Source organism: Anastrepha ludens, chromosome 2 (genome assembly GCF_028408465.1).
Source record: "Anastrepha ludens isolate Willacy chromosome 2, idAnaLude1.1, whole genome shotgun sequence".
Classification (NCBI taxonomy): Eukaryota; Metazoa; Arthropoda; class Insecta; order Diptera; family Tephritidae; genus Anastrepha; species Anastrepha ludens.
This window is the reverse complement of record NC_071498.1, coordinates 30,614,331-30,634,111: the sequence shown is the minus strand read 5'-3', so window position 1 is coordinate 30,634,111 and position 19,781 is coordinate 30,614,331. Positions and strand designations below refer to the sequence as shown.

At 36.5% G+C, this 19,781-nt stretch overlaps 1 protein-coding gene across 4 annotated transcripts in view; it reads right to left on the bottom strand.

Moving 5' to 3' along the window:
- Positions 1–332: 332 nt before the first annotated feature.
- Positions 333–19,781, bottom strand: part of LOC128867463 (D(2) dopamine receptor) — a 45,289-nt gene continuing 25,840 nt past the window's right edge. For all 4 annotated transcript variants that reach the window (XM_054108676.1, XM_054108685.1, XM_054108693.1 and 1 more), the window contains 3 exons: positions 16,335–16,460; positions 4,247–4,424; positions 333–3,085 (listed from right to left, as the gene is read on the bottom strand). In XM_054108676.1, coding sequence (XP_053964651.1) covers positions 2,189–3,085; positions 4,247–4,424; positions 16,335–16,460 — 1,201 coding nt within the window. In that variant the 3' untranslated portion in view covers positions 333–2,188. The remainder of the gene's footprint in view (positions 3,086–4,246; positions 4,425–16,334; positions 16,461–19,781) is intronic.

Genomic DNA, 19,781 nt, shown 5'->3' with positions numbered 1-19,781 from the left:
TTGAATATAAATACTTCGCCTGGCTTAGCCCCATAATTTGTAGCCAACTCACGTCACTTAGCCATAGGTCTTCATTTCTAAGCTTCTTCTTGATGGTGTGTTGTCCCATAGCAGTGAAGGGCTAGGGTCCTACTGATAACGAGGACGCGGCCTGTCTAGCCAGGCTGCTCCTTCGTTCCCAGTTATACTGCTGTGTCCTGGGGCCCATATGAGCTGGACGCAATTATGCATTCCTAGCAAATTAAATTTCTCGATGCCCACTGAGTGGCATTAATGAGGACTTAACCCCATTTTTAAAGTAAAATTTATTGGATATTTTATTTTCCATATTTTTAATTTATTTAATGTTAAGTTAGTGTAAATTCTACAAATAAATATTTACATATAATATTAAGCATACATTTGCGTAGAGTTTTGTACAAATTTGGGGACTAACAGTTTTTCTTTCCCCATAATGTCGACCATTTATTTTTATTGTATTTGGATACTTAGAAACATGCATATATATCTACTCATTATGATTAGCAGTAGTTATTAAAATATTAAATTAAAAAAATTAGCTACTCTTATATAGAAAATGGTACATACAGTTGCGCTCAGAATAATAGCAGCGCGACATATTACAAAGTATTGACTATTTATTGACTATTTATTTATTTTTTATATAATGTTTTTTTAGAAAACTGTATTTTATAAAAATCTCACAAAAATATAATTTATAATACAACAAAATCTACATAAACCAAACTTTCCAACATTTTTAAAAATTAAAAAAAAAAATAAAATTAAAAACTCCTTTTAATAAAAATGTTTGTAGTAAAATTCTGAGTATGTAGTTTAGTAGCTTATTAAATTTTGTTTAAGTCATGTGCATGTCTGACATAGCTCAAAAATCGCGTTGGTTTTTAAAAATATTTTATTTTCACTTTCTCCATATGAAAAATTTCGAGCAATCGTTAAATGGCAGAAAATGCTGAACACCGTCAACAAAAAAATGATCAAAAATCAATGCGATTTTTGCGCTACTTGAAATTGACACGGTGTTATATCAAAATTAAATGGCCTGCAAAACTGCATACTCATAAGTTTTCTTTTGTTTTCGCTAAATATTAGTTTGGCAAAATAAAATTCATCGTTTTCTCGGTAGATGGCTGTAGTGGTCGATATCTCTCAAAGTATCGATCAAACAATTTAAAGTTTAGGCTTCTTGTCAAGGTGATACTACACACAAAAAAAAATTCTGTGCTGTTTTAAGTTTATTTCATTCAGTTGTGAGTTACAGGGTGTTAACATTGGAAGTCAACAAAGAGAATATTCGGTACATTTTCATGTTTATCTTTGATGCAGGCGAAAGTGGAAGCCAGGCCGCCGAAATTATGAATGGTGTTTATGGTGCCGTTACTGTAGCAGCTAATTACGTGTAATTTTGGTTTCATCGATTTCGTTCGGGCACTTCTGATGTTAAAGAAAATGTCGAAAATGTCGATAAAATCACAGAAATAATCGAACTTGGCCGGCAAAAAAAGAAACATTTTTGAATCTTTTTAAATTTTGTACAGAGTTTGAAATTAAGTTATATGGTTCTTGTTGTAATGAATACATATTACTGTTTTATAAAAAAAAGTTAAAAAAAAATTGATAGAAATAAAAAACTGAAATAAATAAATAGTGAAAATAGTCGCGCTGCTATTATTTTGAGCGTGTGTATGTATGTGGTGTGTATGCGTGTACATGGCAATTCGTTTCAGAACATTGGCTAAAATTGGCACAGCTGAGCTGCCTCCATTTTAACTTAAATAATAAATTAGAGCTATGTTTTGTTTGCACTTCGGTAGCCGCTCAAATGCTCGCTTGAGTTAAGGCACCTAACAAGAATTTATTTTCATCCCATGCTGGCCCTTGCCAAACCCACGGCTCCCTTACTCGTTTCTGGATGACAAGAATCATCACTAGCAAATCCAAATGACATTGTCTTCATTTATCTGTCGATTGTTTATTTTCCCATGCCGGTAATTTTACGCCGCTCGCCATAATAATTTTGGTCGTAAATGTCTTTTGTACAAATTTTTCAGCAAATTCACCTAACCCCTCAGCATCGCACACAGCACACATACATATGCGGGCTCACGTATGTATTGCTAAAAAAGGGTCCCATATGTTAAATGTTGTGTACTTATGCTGCAATCCTTTAGCCGCGGAACATGGCTATGTGGTTGGGTGGCGGTTTTTGTTTACAAATGCGCCTGCAAGTTAGTCGCCAGAACGCGGTACGGAAGTCTGGGTTGTAAAAGGCATAAATGAAGGGATTAATGGCGCAATTCACCCAACCGACCCATGTTAGAAAGGACATAAGACCCTGAAATACCGCAGCGCGTGGAAGGAATGGCATTAGCAGGTAGTAGACGAAAAATGGCAGCCAACAGGCGATAAAGCCACCCATGACAATTGTCAGCGTCTTAGCGGTTTTCGTATCGCGCTTTGTCGTAGAGACGCGCATTGGTATTCGATGCGGATGATGGTGATGGTTGTGTTGATGTTGTGCGTGCAGATGCTGTTGATTTTGTCCCATAACTTGACCAAATTTCATACTCTGCGTTGTTGTCATGCTGGCGGTCGTCGCAGCCAGGCAATTCTCAGATAATGAAGTGGTATCCTCCACAAAGTGCACAGCTTGCATAGGTAATGAAGAAGAGCGACGCTCGGCCAATGGCACGCCCACCGCGCTCGAGTGCATGCAGATGCCCGTGTATTTGCAGGAGATGGCCGTACATTGAATTACAGAAGTTAAGTGAGAGACCTCGACCAACTCGTAGAAGGAGGGCTGATGCTTCAATCCACCAACTACTACGCTGTTGCTCAGAGCACCGTTAATAGTGGCACTTCCGTTTGCGTTGTTCAGGTAGGCTTTGTTACATTTGCTGCAGTGCAAACTGAGATTCTTTCCGGCGCAATTGTTGCTGCCGGCATTGGCACTGCCCCAGCGCGATTTGAAGGAAGGAAACTTCGGTGTGGCACATTGATAATGCTCCGACTCGGAAATGAAGTTATCACAATCGATATCGTGGTCCGCAGCACGTTCAGAATTCTAGGAGAAAGAGAACAAACAGAGCATGATATTTTTAAGAAGAGAATAATGTTGGTGAAAGGGGGCGCAAAATTAATCACCCTATCGGAACATTTATACTTTTTGCAGATGGCGTCGTACGCCAATCATTTTTGGTACTAGTGAGCTGCAGTAAGCAAACAGACAAGCAACGGAAATCAAAATAGAGAATTCCATCACTCAAAATCATCTTTTGCTTATTATTTAGTAAAAAATTATTAAAAAACAAAATTGGATGATTAATTTTGCGCCAACCATTTGACTATTACATAATTACTATCCTCTCAAAAACAACTGAACTTTTTATTCACACATCATTTCAAGCATTTCAAGCTGAGCCATGAGTAGATATCGTCAGATGAAAGGCAAAAAGGCGTATATATTTATAATTGGGTATTTGGCCGAGCTTCTCCTCCTATTTGTGGTGTGCGTCTTGATGTTGTTCCACAAATGGAGGGACCTACAGTTTCAAGCCGACTCCGAACGGCAGATATTTTTATGAGGAGCTTTTTCATGGCAGAAATGCACTCGGAGGTTTGCCATTGCCTGCCGAGGGGCGACCGCTATTAGAAAAATGTTTTTCTTAATTTTGGTGTTTCACCGAGATTCGAACCAACGTTCTCTCTGTGAATTCCGAATGGTAATCACGCACCAACCCATTCGGCTACGGCGGCCGTTTTGGTAATTCCTAGTTTTGGTAATTTTTTATAAAATACCAAAATCGAATTGATCGTAGAAAATTTAAATTTTTTTTGTCGTGATGAAATGCTTTATAATCTATCAAAAAGAAAAATTTTTGATTGCATAAAGCCATAAAACAAACATTTTTTTTTTGTTTTTTTTTTTTTTTGTTTTTACAAGAGCAACTAAAATTGTTTATAAAATTAAAAGTATTGTAGAAATGAAAACCAAGGTTTGGTAATTTTTTATAAACTAGCAAACCCGAATTGCTTGGAATTGAAATGGATGACGAACTGCTTCATAATCCATCAAAGAGCAAATTTTTGCTGTTTTGTTAGTTACGGCTTTTTGCATTTCAGCTGAGGATATGTATTTACGCACACTGGTTTTTTTGTTTTTTCAAATCTCATTCATACTCCCACCAAGCGCACATAAGCCCCATGACGCCCAGCTTCAACTTACCGCATCGCGAACAATGCGCTGCCTGCGTGACGTGAGGACATAGCCAATTTTCAAGTACACGTACATCATAACTGCGAGCGGAATGAAAAATGAGCCCATTGCGGAAAAGACCACATATCCTTTATTTTGATTGTAGCGACAGTCGACATTGCCCTCGCGGCGTCGTCCCTGCTCATACCTGGCAATAAACAGTAAATAAAATGTTCATAAATAAATGCATGAAAACTTTACTCGCACTCAATAAAAATGTTCATATATATACACATAGCAGAATTAGTCTGCGCTCACTCTTTATATTAAAAGATTAAATTATAAAAATAAACGAATCTAAAAGATATCAGCAATTTCCTTTTATTGTACTAAGATTAAAGGCAATCATCAATCAAGAGGAACGCATACTAAGAAAGACGAAAGGCAGAGGGTTTCGCATAACCAATTGCAAATGATGACAGGTATACCGAATCCCTTACATCATTCGATAGAAGGAACTGTAGAACTTTAGTTGGTGTACTAACAGGGCACTGCCTACTTTCGCCGTATGCCTACAAGCTAAATCTAACTCTTAATGTAATGCGCCGAGTACAAAATAAACTCTTGCTCATTTTCTATGCTGCTGTCCGGCTCCCTCGAAACCTAGACCGTGTTAGCCGGTTGCTCTCAGTTTTGAAAGACTATAAATACAACAATGCACCGGGAGCTTGAGCGACTCCTAAACCTCGCGAACAGTACACGCATCTTGAGCAATGTATATTTTCAACAAAACAGGCCTCTGATCTGGTATCGCTGTGGACTAAAATGGTCTCTGCGTGGCTTCGGCCAGCTCAGTGCAACCTAACTTAACCTGTAAGTTAATGATAATTAAAGCAGTCAAATAAGTCAAGCAGAAAAAGTGTGCGATCTCTTCACGTAGCAACTATTCATTGGGTGTAAAAAAAAGAAGAAAACAAGCTAGTTTTTTTTAGCATTCAAATAGCAAGGCTACAAAAATATCATCCATAGAAGAAAGATACTATGTTTAACTAGGGATAAAAATGGAAAGGAGATAAATATTAGAGAAAGAAAAATGATCTATAGTTGTTGGAAAAATGGTAAAAGCACTCGGGAAATTACGCAAATTGTGGTCAGGCAGTGCTCATAAATCCAAAAAGTGATTAACAACTTTAAGCAAACAACATCCTACGAATCCATCTTCGCTCCGGACGCCCGCCAAAAGTTTCGGAGAGAGAAATGTGCAAAGTAACCACCCGTTTGAGAACTAAACAGCGACAGACAGTAAACCGCAAAGAATCCCAGGACTTTCTGAGTTCTTTGTCCATTGTACTTGGCCCAATGGATTATCAAAAAAGCACATGAAGAAAGCGAACTCCATCTGTTCTGCGCTTTCCTGAGAAATAAGTTGTGCGATTACCCCGATTGATTAACAACAATCAGGTGGATGCCGATGACCGGGTAGGAGGTCGCTGAGACCATTTTAGTCTCCTTCCTGGCAAGCACATCACCAATTTCATTTCCCTCTATGTTCCTATGTCCTGGAACCCAGATCATAGAAATGTTATCTGCACTACAAAGAGATTTGATCTCCTCCTTACAGGAGTTGACCAGCTTAGATCTGCCGCATGGCGTCGTCAGAGCCTTGATCGCGGCTTGACTGTCGGAGAGAAAATGTTAATATCTCCCTCAATCCCAAGTTCCTTAAGCGCTTTGCATGCCTGCACGATCGCAAATGTCTCCTGCCTGAAAAACACGATCAGTACTGGAAAGTTTGAATGAAATATATAAATTGGCTGATTTAGAGGAAACCCCTGCTCCGACTGCCGATTCCATCTTGGTGCCGTCAGTGAAAACAGAGGTAACAGATTCGGTGCAGATTTTTCCCTCACTCCAATTCTGCCTACTTGAAAATATTGCCCTTGCACGACCCTCAAACTCCAGTCTGCGGGTAGCGAAATTTGTACGAAGTTCAGAGAAATACGGTGTTAACTGCCTAACAATGCTACCATGTCCCTTGAGAGATTGCCTCCAGAGGCCAACCTCCTTTAACCTGATTGCACTTTGAGCAGCAGTAACGTGAAAATCGATGGGAATTAGGTGCAAAACGACATTCAGGACAAGTTCTACATATTCCGGTGATGCCAATACACGCAGTCCTTTGCACTCTCCCCAGTTCAGTGATATTTTAGCCCTTCTGAAGAGCTTTCCACCAAACCAGGCATCCATACGTTAAAATTGGCAGAACCACTACGTTGTATAAGTAAATCCAAAGCACGCCTTGCGGTTTGAGCCCTCATTTTTGGCAGAACGTAGACTTTTAGGAGTAAAAGGCTATACCAGCCTTCCTTACCCGATGTTCAATGTGTAGTTTTCAATGGAGTTTGCGGTCAAGTATCACTTCAAAATGCCTAACTTGAAATTCACCTAAATTTTTCAATTTTGTTTTGTACTTGATGCCAAGAAGTTTCTAAATCTTAAAATTGAAACTTTCAAAGTTTTAATGAAAATTTGTTATTGGAGGTTGAATTAGTTTTAAAGGTGGCACACAGATGGCGCTATTTATCACTTTATCGCGTTGGCAATACTGAATATATATTCATGACAAAGCCTCATCCTTAGGCTTTGTTTATCAGTATTTGTCATTTCGCTGAAGTATAAACAACGCAGTGTTTTCGTGCTCCGAGTATGTCAACTTTCGTGCCGTCGAAACGCAATTTGCGGGAAGCTTTGCTTTTCTGCTTCAATTTGAAAAAAAATACAGCCCAAGCCCGTGAATTGCTGCAGGAGGCCTACCCAGACCATACTCCGTCGATTTCAACATGTGAGTGTTGGTTTCGACGATTCAAAAGTGGTGATTTTCACACCGAAGACAAGGAGCGTCTTGGCCAGCCCAAAAAGTTCGAGGACGCGGAATTGGGGGAATTGGTAAACGAGGACTCGTGCCAAACCCAAGAAGAGCTTGCTGAATCATTGGGCGTTGATAAATCAACCGTTTGCAAGCGTCTAAAAGCGATGGGAATGATCCAAAAGCAAGGACATTGGGTCCCGTACGAGTTGAAGCTGCGCGACGTCGAACGGTGACTTTTTACGTGCGAATTGCTGATCGAGCGACAAAATCGGAAGGGTTTTTTGCATCGGGTGGTGACTGGCGACGAAAAATGGATCCACTACGATAACCCAAAACGCAAAAAATCATGGGGTTTGCCCGGCCACGCATCAACGTCGACGGCCAAGCAGAATATTCACGGCAAGAAAATCATGCTCTGCATTTGGTGGGATCAGGTCGGCGTCGTATATTTTGAGCTGCTCCAACCGGGCGAAACAATCACGGGGGATCGTTACCGACTGCAATTGATGCGTTTAAGCCGGGCATTGAAAGAAAAACGGCCGGAAACGGTAAAAAGGCACGACAAGGTTATTTTGCAACATGACAACGCTCGGCCGCATGTTGCTCAACCTGTCAAAAAATACCTTGGAACGCTTGGCTGGGAAGTGTTACCCCACCCGCCGTATAGTCCAGACATAGCTCCCTCCGATTATCATTTGTTCCGGCATATGAGTCTCGATTTGGCGGACCAGCGGTTCTCCTCGTACGAGGCTACCAAAATATGGGTTGAGTCATGGATAGCCAAGCAGCGGCCAGAATTTTGGAGAAACGGTATCCGGAAATTTCCCGAAAGATGGGCGAAAGTTGTAGCTAGCGATGGCCAATACTTCGAATAAAATATTTTGTACCGTTTTTTCACAATAAAGCCCCAAATCTTCGAAAAAAACCTATAAAACTAATTCAACCTCCATAAATTTTTCTAAATTTTGTCTAATGTTTGGGAGTTTGATTTACATAGCTTTGGCTAAAAAATTAATAAAAATAAAAGTGAAAACTTTGCAAAAAAAATGTAACTCGAAAAGCTATGTAAATATAAAAAAATTACTATGTACTCAGTCGCTGTATACACAGGCTGGCGCAAAATTAATCACCATATCGATGGCAGTCATATTTGCCATTTGTGAACTAGACAGCTGCAGTAAACAAACATACAAGCAATGAAACACATAAATGTCAAAATAAAGATTTGCATCAATCAACTTTATATTTTTTTTTAAGGAGAAAAAAGGATGATTAATTTTGCACCACCTTGCATATTAGTAACTATTGAAAGTTTGCTCAAGGGGTCCCGGTGGTCTAGAGCTCGAAAATTTAGGGTATTTTCAGGAATTTTCTTTTACAATAAAAAAAAAATGAAAAACGTTATTTAAATTTTTTAGGCATTTTATTTAACTTCTATTACAAACAAAAATTTTTTTTTAATAAAACAATAATGAAAAAAAAAAAATAGAAATGAAGAAATTTGTGTTTTATTTTAATAATTTTAAAAATGGCTGTGAAGTTGACCCTTCCAAAAAATTGGACCTGGACGGTGTTGTCTATTTTGGCTCTTCTATTTATCTGAAACACAAAAACCAAAAAATTATTGCTCACTATGACTGTAGCTATGTCCCTCTATTAGAATAAAAAAAAACATGACCAATGGCAAATGGCTTAGAATTTGATACTCTAAAAACCGGGCTTTTTCCAGTTTTTTAATCAAAAGAGTATAAATAATTGCAATAAAAATATGATTCTAGTACGGGTGATAGCCACTGATGTTGTGAACAACATATTAAAATTTCAGACGATTCGGTTGAATAGTTTTGTTTTTTGAAAGCTCCAGGCCGAAAAAATCGTTTCGAGATAAACGAGTTTCAAATTTGAGGACAGGAGCGCGCGGTCCGCTCTTTACCTAGTCAGTGGGTTGTAGAAGCTATAATATTGGGAATTTCCGCATGAAAATTTCACAGTATATTCTTAAAATACTATGTTTCCGAAATATCCAAAAAACAATAAATCTATTGTATTTTTTGAAACTTCTAGACCACCAGCTCCCCTTAATTTTCATAAAATGTTAAAATTTTTAGAACGTAAATTTAAGTATTTCTTATATTATTGATCGTCAGCCGTGACAACTCTATTCTTTGCGTTCGAGCGCTGGGAGAGGAGTTTTCATGTATTCAAACTTTAGACGCGTTTTTCTTAAAATTATATTTTTCGAATTAGCGTACACAATAATGCGAAAAGTTATTGACCGATCTCCCTGAAATTTAGCACACATCTTTTTTATGATATTAGTTTCTAAGTGAATTTACATGTTTTCGATAATTTTTCGAAAAAATAATTTTTTCGAAGCAAAAATAGTAGGAAAATTCGCCCCAAAATTCATCTTTTTTTTCTAGAAGCATTTTATTCCCCGTCGATTGAGAAGCCCCGCTGCGACCTTCCTGGAAGAATTGAGTGTACATCCGCCATTTTAAATGACTAAAATAAAAATTAAAACATTATATTATTTTAATGTGAACCACACCTAAACGTCAAGTTTTTTTCTGCATTTCATTTGACATTTTTCAATTTTAGACTAATTCAATTTGAAGCATGGATCACAATAGAGCAACGCGTTAAAGTTATTCAGGCTCATTATGAAAACGGGCGTTCAAATCAAAATGCATATCGCGCACTTTGTGAAGAAAATCATCTTTAGTGATGAGGCTCATTTTCACCTCAGTGGATTCGTCAATCAGCAGAATTGCCGCATTGGGGCGAATGATAATCCAAGAGTGATTGCCGAAAAACCAATGCACCTACAAAGAGTGACTGTTTGGTGCGGTTTATGGGCCGGCGGCATCATTGGGCCGTATTTTTCCCAAAATGAGGCCGGTCAGGCAGTTACTGTGAATAGTGTTCGCTATCGTGAGATGATAACGAACTTTTTATGGCCCGAATCGGAAGATATGGATGTGGACGATATGTGGTTTCAACACGACGGTGCCATTTGTCACACAGCTAACGAAACAATGGCTCTTTTGCGCGAAAAATTTGATGGCCGAATAATCTCACGTCGCGGCGATGTCAATTGGCCGCCAAGATCATGTGATTTGACACCGTTGGACTTCTTTCTTTGGGGTTATTTGAAAGAAAAGGTGTACGTCAATAAGCCAGCAACAATTCAAGAGCTGAAGGATGAGATAATTCGGCACATTAATGGCATAGAACCTCAATTATACCTCAGCGTCATCGATAATTTGGTCCATCGGATGGAGGTGTGCCGCGGAGGCTGCGGCGGCAATTTGGCTGATATTTTGTTCCATACGTAATTGAGCTATACCAATATTATCATAATAAAGAAAAATGGCAATAATTTCTTAAAAAAATTCTATTTTATTCAAAATCAACACCAGCCTTTGAAACTTAACTACCCTTTATAAATAAACTGCATGCCAATTTTGAAAAAAATATATTGACTTCTTCATTTTAAATAATTTTAATGAATATCGGGGAAAATACGGCCGTTTACAGGTATCATCTGTCCCCTTAAGACTAGAATTCTTAAGATTTCTCTATTTTGTGTAGTAATGTAATCAAGTTCACCAAAGATTTTTTCTTTAATAGTAAACAAATTTTTCAAGTCTGAATTATAGTAAAGGTCAAATTTGTATTCACTCGTTTTTCTTAGACATTCGAGGAAGATTAATCAAAATTTCAAGCATTTTTCTGGATCGGATGGTAGCACGATTAGCATCCATGTGAATTGCACCATTTTCTGTTACAATTCCAGGTATAAATGAAAAAATATCAAATACTGATTTGAAACAATACGAAGACCCCCGCACTTTTAAAGCTGCTGTTCCTTCTGCTAGTCCATTTCAAAATTCCATCGATATTTTCATTACAAAGGCTTCCCAATATCTATATTACATTACAAATTACTTCGTAAGCTTCCTAGTCCAAGTTGTAAAATTGTTAAAGCACAGCACTTCCGTTTGTTTTTTGCCCCCAATCCAGTTTCAAATGCTGTCTAATGCAGCAACATTTGTTGAATGAGTTGCCATTCATGCATTTTGGCAGCCGTGATTGGTTTTGGTAATTGTGTTGGGGCACTATTCCATCAATCCAGCCTTCCCTCCTTGTCGTTTACATCCTTTTCTAAATCTCTCTGGCACCCCTTCAGGCATTTTGTGTGCATTTGTTATTAATAGCCTTACAATGTTATCAACATTATGTGGAAATTGTTTTTAAAAGTTATGTGGCAAGTGCTGGCGCACTAGCACATACTCCTACTTATATATATGTATACACATGCATCCATGTGTGTGCATGAGGAGCAATATTTTGGTTAAAAAACGTTCACAAGTTTTTTATGTCACTAGAGAAAATGTGTAAAAGTTGCGCTTCCACTCAATAAAGTTTTTGTCAATGCCAAATGATGCGCTGATGCAAAGACAGTGGAAAGATAAAAAATGGCATTACGAATATTTATTCTTGTTTTATGGGTTATCACTTTTACTGTATGTATCTTGAAGAGAAAACTTTAATTAAATAAATTGGAACCAATCTTGCAAAAAATTTTTTTGTACAAAGTGACACTTTTACACGGCTTGTTTAATGAGGGATGGGTTAAAAAGAGGTGCTGGTGCTAAATTGACTTTGTTATTGGCATTATTATATTTTATTGCTGAATCCCATCCATTTTTATCAACTAAAATTTTATACCAGACAGTTTACTCGCATTTGGTTTTATTACAAACATGTCGCCATATCGATTAGACTGAGAGCACCAAGAGATGAGGATATGGTAGCTGATCAGAATATCCTTTGATATTATTTTTTTTTTGTCGGGACAGACTAGCAAGTACAGCACTCAAAAAAAATAGGTCCATTGTACTGCACTCGGGTTCCCTTTTTAATTTTCTTTAAATCTACCCGACCTCCGAAGAAATCTGAGTAGATCTTGTGGAGCCAAGGAGCCATAGGTGGAGGCTTCTAAACACATCAGTGCCAAAGACCTCAAGCCTGATTCGCACGAAGGGAGGGCAGACGCACAGAAAGTGGTCCGCCGTCTCATCCTCCTCTTCACTTGTTGGGCAGAGTGCACTTTGATACTATACTGATTTAGGGTATTAAATAAACACAGACATGGATACTAAACTACAACTTTTTGTTTATTCTGATTTTTTTATAAAAACTAAACTACGGAGTTCAGAAAAAAAACTTAAAAATTTAATTTATGCACATAAAACGGAGAGCTTTTTATCAATTCTAAGAAATATGGAAAAAAATCTGGCACTTGAAATCTGACATAAAAATGGTAATTGCATTTCATATCAATGGCAAAAAAGTGAACTGCGCTCAAAGTACAGATTTCCTCACAGGAACATTACCTATCTGGGTAGTCTAGTTGCACGAATGTTGCACTTTTTCCAAATTTTACATTAAACACAATAGAGAATGGGCTTCAAGTATGGATTTCATTAAGACTTTTGATAGCGTAAATCACAAATACTTCTCGCTTATGCTTTTGACTGGCGTGCAACGTATCTGAAGAACAGAAAGCTGCTCGTAAAATTTTCTTTATTTAGAGTTTTCTGGGGAAATTACACAAAAATTAAGAGGAAAATAAAGAAGAAATTAGTTTTTAATTTTTATTGCATACCTTCCAAAATGTCCATTAGAATGGACAATCCTACTCAATGACAAACCGCTAAAAATCTCAAGTACTGCAAACAAGTTAGCTTAGGTAAGATTGGAGTGGCCACACTTGGACGAGGAAATCGAATTCAATCTTGGTAATCACTGAAAACAAGTGCTGTACGAAGTTCTTGTGCCAAAAGTAAAGTACCTAATGAGATTCGTTGAGATATTTCGACTTTTATTTCAAGAGCGAGAATTACAAGCAGGAAATATGCCCGTATTTTAAAGGGAAGTAAGAATATTTAAACACAAATTGGAAAATTACCAAATTTCTTATAACTCGATTATTCTAGAATGACAGTTGGGTCGATTACTTTTAGGGAGTCCTTAAAACCTAGGCTAATATTTCCACTATATGAGGAAACCCAAAAGAGGGAAGCTAGAATACTTTCGAATTTAATGTTTTTTTTTTTCTTTTTTTTTTGAGACAACAACAAATTTCTGTATGTTGCACTCAAGCTACTCATGTGACCAAAAAAACTATTCCAGGCATTAATTAATAGTTTTAAATGGACACATGGACACACGAATGACGTTTGAGAAGTCCGAGCAAAGTCAGAGAGGTGGCGTAAAATGGCTGGCGGGAAAAAGATTTCATTCAAACGACCAGCTGATTGCAGAATCGAATGACTATTTTTCAGACTTGGACAAATCCTATTATTCGGAAGGAATCAACTAACTGGAACAGCGTTAGAGAAAGTGTATGAGCTTAAAAGCAGACTATGACGACAAAAAGGCTACCCCAAACAGGAATTTAAATTTTATTTTTCCACAGACTTTTCAAACAATCAGGACGAGGGTTCTATACATACTCTGTCTGTTCAAAAAATCGAAAAAAAAGTTTAAAAACAAAATTAATTATTTTTTTAAATTTAACAAAATAATTTTACAAAAAAATTTTTTTTTTTCAAATTTCGCAAAACAATTTAATAAAAACCATTTTTTCCACTTGGCACATGTAAAGAAGAAACATTAAAAAAAGTTGAATGGGAATAATTTTTCTTAAATAAAAAAAACTATTATTTTTAATTTTTTTAAATTTAATTTTATAGTTGAATTTTTGTTAATTTTTTTAATTTAAGAAAAATGATTCCAATGCAAAAAAATTTTTGTTTTATTTCCGTAGTTTTTAAGTTTAACAAAAAAATATTTTTTTCCGCTTGGCACATGGAAAGAAGAAGCATTAAAAAAATTTAATGGAAATATATTAATTTTTCTTAAATTAAAAGAACTTTAATTTTAAACTTAATTCTAATTTTTGTTAATTTTTCTCCTTCCAAAAAATGATTCCAGTTCAAGATTTTTTTTTCCGTTGTTTTTAAGTTTAATAAAGAAAGTTAACAAACATTTTGTTCCACTTGGCACATGTAAAGAAGAAACATTAAAAAAAAATTGAATGGGACTAATTTTTCAAAAATTAAAAAAACAAATTAAATTTTTAAATTAAATTAAAATTTAAAAAATTAATTTTGTTTTATTTTTTTTTATTTAAATTAAATATTTAATGTTTTTTAATATAATTTTTTTTTTTAATTTTAATTTTTTATTTATTTTTATTTAAACAAAATGATTCCCATTCAATTATTTTTATTGATTTCCGTAGTTTTTAAGTTCAACAAAAAGAGTCAACAAAAATTTACTTTTTGTTTAATTTATTAAATAATTTTTTTTTTATTTGAGTTTTTTTTTGTCATTTTAATTTTTAATTTTTTGTTTATTTAAACAAAATTATTCCCATTCAATTTTTTTTTATTGATTTCCGTAGTTTTTAAGTTTAACAAAATAAGTTAAGAAAAATTTATTTTTTTTTTTATTTAATCAATTTTTTATTTTGTTTTATTTCCATTTTTTTTGTCATTTTAGTTTTTAATTTTTCTTTTTTTTAAACAAAATTATTCCCACTCAATAATTTTTTTATTGATTTCCGTAGTTTCTAGATCGAGCCACATATGCGCAGGAGCGAGTCTATGCCAAGTGATGCAAGTGTTTGGGGGTTCAAGTTTTCTAAAAACTGGTTTATTTGAAGGTTTAAGTATAATAAGAAGTAAACTGGAAAATTTTTGAAAGAAATTTAACAATTTTGAGAATTATTCAATGTTGAACATTTTGGTATAGACTTTTTTAAGAGGTTATAACCTTGTGTTGGACTTAAAAATCGAAACTTTTTTATGGCATATTCTAAAAGTACATCATCTTAAAAATATAATTAAAAAAATCATAAAGATCGGAGCACTAGAACGAAAGTTACAGACCGTGGAAGCGCGCAAATTATCCATAACTGAAATGCACGCAAAACTTTAGACGCGATTATCTCGAAGTCGTGTTTTTAGAAAATTACCGTCGCGGTTATCATTATTTATCAAAAACTATTTGACCGATTTGCATAAACTTTTTTTTAAATTATTCGAAGTTACAACTTCGTGAATATTTTATAAATATTTGCATAGTTCGCTGGAATTAATTTCTTTTTTAATTTTTCAACCCCTCAAAAATCGCTTCTTTGGTGCAAAGCGGTTTTCATATCGAGACAAGTTTTTTTGGATAATAAACTGTTCAGATTCACTAAAAAACATTTTCCTACAATAATCATTTAATTTTTTTGATTTCAGTTGAGCTGCTCATGCGTTACCGTGATCACCGCAATATATATATACCTATATATTATATATAATTGGCGCGTACAGACTTTTTGGGTGTTTGGCCGAGCTCCTCATCTTATATGTGGCGTGCGTCTTGGTGTTGTTCCACAAATGGAGGGTCCTACAGTTTCAAGCCGACTCCGAACGGAAGGTATTTTTATGAGGAGCTTTTCATGGCAGAAATACACTGGGAGGTTTGCCATTGCCTGCCAAGGGGCGACCGAAAAATGTTTTTCTTAATTTTGGTGTTTCACCAAGATTCGAACCTACGTTCTCTCTGTGAATTCCGAATGGTAGTCACGCACCAATCCACTCGGCTATGGCGGCCGCAAGCCTCTTCTAAAAAACAGCGTTGCGGGGGAGGGGCGATATCAACAATAAATAATAACATTTTTTAAATTAAAAACACCAAAATGTATTCTTCGAGAGTTACCCTTCCGTATGATATATGCCCCATTTGAATAAAAGTTCTAAAACATATTTAAAAATATTATGACAATCGTCCATATTTTCGGGCTCACAAGGTATATAACCCCTTAAAGTTAAACATCTTCGATTCTTTCTAACATTTCTATAATTTGTATTTTTAATTTTATTTTTTAGGATAAGTCCCACTCCAAAAAAAAATTGTTTGAAAACAAAATTAGATTATGTTGTGCAAAATTTTTGGGAATTTAAAAAAAAAATTTTTTTGAAACTTAGAAATGTTACTGTACCTGCTAAAGCCGCCCTAAAACTTATGTAAAACTTTTTATAGCGTAACTGTAGTAGCTTAGCGATTGATTTAATTCAACGGATTACTAATAATTCTCAAATAATAATAATTAGTTATAAAGAAAAAATATTTGCTCGAAATAACTTACAATTAAAAATGTGCAGCTTCAATTCATATACTCACCAGCCCAAATATGGTGGGCATGTGATTAATAGCGCCGTCACCCACACAATGAAAATCATAAATAGTGCCAAACGTTTCGAGCGGCGTTTTTTGGAATAAGTAAGAGGTTGAGTCACTGCAAGATATCTGAAAATGCACCGTTATCAAAAATGAGTTACAAGTCACCTTAGGGATAGCTAAGCTATTTGCTACAATAATCTAAAGTATCATACAATAATGCGGAGTATTACAGGGTGAGCTGCTTTATTTGAGTAAATATTTGAGCTCAATGGCTTCGTGTGGAGGCGCTGTTTTGCTGCTGTTGAGAAGAGCCAGTTCATATTAAGTGAAGTAAAAAGTTCTCATCGTTTTTTGAATTTATCACGATTATGATCCCAAACATTTTCAAACTTATTCTTAATGCCTAAGCAATGGGCAAATGCCGATCCGACTCGACAATTTCCATGTTTCTATCAACATTTTCTACGATTAGCGTACTTTTCCATAGTATTCGATACTGCATTGGATGCAAAACCGGCACATTTTTTTTTTTTTGACCACCTAGTCCTACTTTTCTCCTAGGTTCAAGTGACTCTAACCAATTTATAGAATTTTACCTTTGCTTACTGTTAACTTGGTGAGGTGTAATACACAACTGGCTTCAGCAAACACAAACGTGTCAAAAAACTTTTTTGGAGCGCGAATTAGCAAAACAGTGGACCAGTATTTGCTGCTGCCACTATTGCCGCCGTCATTGAAGTTATACACTATTAAGTACCTCAGCCGAAGCCTTCAAAATTGTTGATGCTCTTAACGCAGCTTCGGTACTTAACTAATCGCAATTACCTCAAGGGAATTTTCTAATTCAAAAGATTTGTATTAAATGATAACAGCCAACAGCTGGGTTCTAATGACCCGAACACATTTTTTTTAAATACTTCTACGTGGAAGATAGAAATTCATGGCTGAATAGTTTTATCAACGATGCCTAGTCGCAGAAATGGTAGTAGTTGTCAGAAAGATTCTGCGGAAAATTTTTGGACTTTCTCACATTGGCGAGGACGAGTATTAAAGACGATGGCTCAAAGAGCTGTATAAGTTTTACGATGACATAGACGCATAGATGCAAACGCTCCGCCTCCTCGAGAAGTTCTTGGCTTCACTTGGTATGTTCAAGTACAAAGGGTGTGAGTGTTTTTACGGAGAATTAAAGTTTTAAGACTTTGACAGTGCAAATAGCTTAGCGAAACTAATTTTTATACAACAACTTCAAATATAATTTGTGTTCTCAGATTTCTATAATAGAATTTGAAGAGAAATTTGCTGTAGTATATTTTAACTTTCTAACTCCTGAAAAATATGTATAAAGAAAATTCTTTCAAAAGGCAGTTGGAGGGTTAAATTGTTCCAAAGGAATTTGAAGCACAACATTTTACTGGCGAGCTACTGTTTGCACTTTCTATGCGGGTGCATGGCTCTGGATGGAAGAAGGTTCAATATTTTAGGAAAAAGTTCCCTGAATAACTTGGCAAAAGTAGCCAATGTAAAAATAACAAGTCTTGTTAAATATATTAAAGCCACAGGTTGGTTCAATGAGGACAATGTAGAGTGAGGAGAGGGGACAGCCCTGGTGGTATCACAATGGGCCTACAGCAGGCCTAGGTGTGTCAACCGACAACCACTATACCTACCTACCTACCTACTGTTTGCCTGCTTGGTATAGAGGCATTGAAAATATATAGAATTATGAGGAATAGAGAAAATCGATTTGTATGGAAACTCAATTTTTTGACTTCCTGTATCATAGAGGTTAGATTAGGTTAGAATGGTTGGCACTTAGGCTTGAAGGCCCATTTTGATATCACTATTTTAGCAGACATCCAAAGAAGTAAAAATGTAGACAACGATGTCGCGCTCTGACGTAGGCGGGGCAGTAGAAGGATAAGTGTTCAACGCTCTCCACCTCCTCGTTGTAACTGCAGAACTTGCTGTAGAAGTGTTTCCCTTTTAAATTGCTTGTTTATGCATTTCACTAATTTTGGGTGAGAATTACATTCCACTTTGCATTTTTTCCATATGAAAGAAACCCCATTCGTTAACCATGTGCTCGTATTTGGCAGTACCAGGATACCAACCACCGTACGAAATGGATTGAAGATGGATCAACTTCTGCGCTCATTCCTTCGAGGCCTGTATAGTTATCTCACAAGCGGGCCCAAGTGGACTGTAGTGCATTGGTTAAACTGAAAATGAATTTGAAGGAAATTTTGCGAATAAAGCTGTTTGGCAAAGGGTAAGAATTCATTCGATAGAACTCTTTCTGCTCTACAAAACTATGTATTTATTGTTTGTATTTTTGAGTTATTTAATTCTTTATTAGTCTTGAGGCTGGAAATGGAATATCCAGGAACTAAACATCAACATTTTCGGCATCTGCTCTTCTTCGCTTTTCGTTGAGGTCAAAAACATGCCGAAGCAACGCGGGGCTTGTACGACGTGTATGGAGAAGGTCTCATAGGCAAGTCTGCAACACAAAAATGATTTGCAAAGTTCAAAAATGGCGACATTGACGACGATGACACGTCGCGCAGCGGCAGACCTTCAGAATTCGATGAAGAACGAATCTTTTTTGAAGGAGAACAGTCGCCAAACCAGTCGTGAATTGGTGGAAGAAATGACCAGCGATCATAAAACGATTTTCAATCACCTTCATTGTATGGAATTTACCGAAAAATTGAGACGGGCTCCTCACGAGTACACGAGTTCAACGACAAAATAAAGAAAGTCGCCTTCGATTTGCTTCTCAGCATCTCGTCCGCCATCAAGCAACACGCGGTGATAAACAACGATTTTTTTACCGAATCGTCACGGGACATGAAAAATGGTGTCTATACATCAGTATGATGCAACGAAAGGAGTGGGCGGTTCCAGGAGATACGTCAGAACCGAGAGTTAAGCCGGATTTTCATCCAAAGAAGATGATGATGTATTTAGTGGGACTGGGACGGCAGGGTGCACTGGCAAATACTCGAAAATAATGCCACGGTCAACAAGGAGCTCTACATTGACCAGCTACACCGCGTGATTGAGGCTATTCGACTGAAGAGACCTAATCGACATGGTCAAACCATACTAATTTACGACCAGGCCAGGTCCCATGTTGCACAAGTCGTCAAAGCCGCACTGCAAGAGCTCGAATTAGAGGTCTTTCCACATCCGCCGTATTCTCCAAACCTTGACCAACCTATTACCATCTTTCCCGCTTCCAGTCCTTGTTACCTTCGATAACAAGGAGTTACTTAAAAACTTGCTCAACAACTTCGTTGGCACCAAACGAGGCGATTTTTGGCGGAACGCCATAAACAAATTGGTCGAGAGGTGGGAAGAGGAGGAAGTTGTAAACAGCAACGGCGAATATATACTTGATTAATGTATTGTTATGATTATTATTTTTTGTTTAAATAAAAG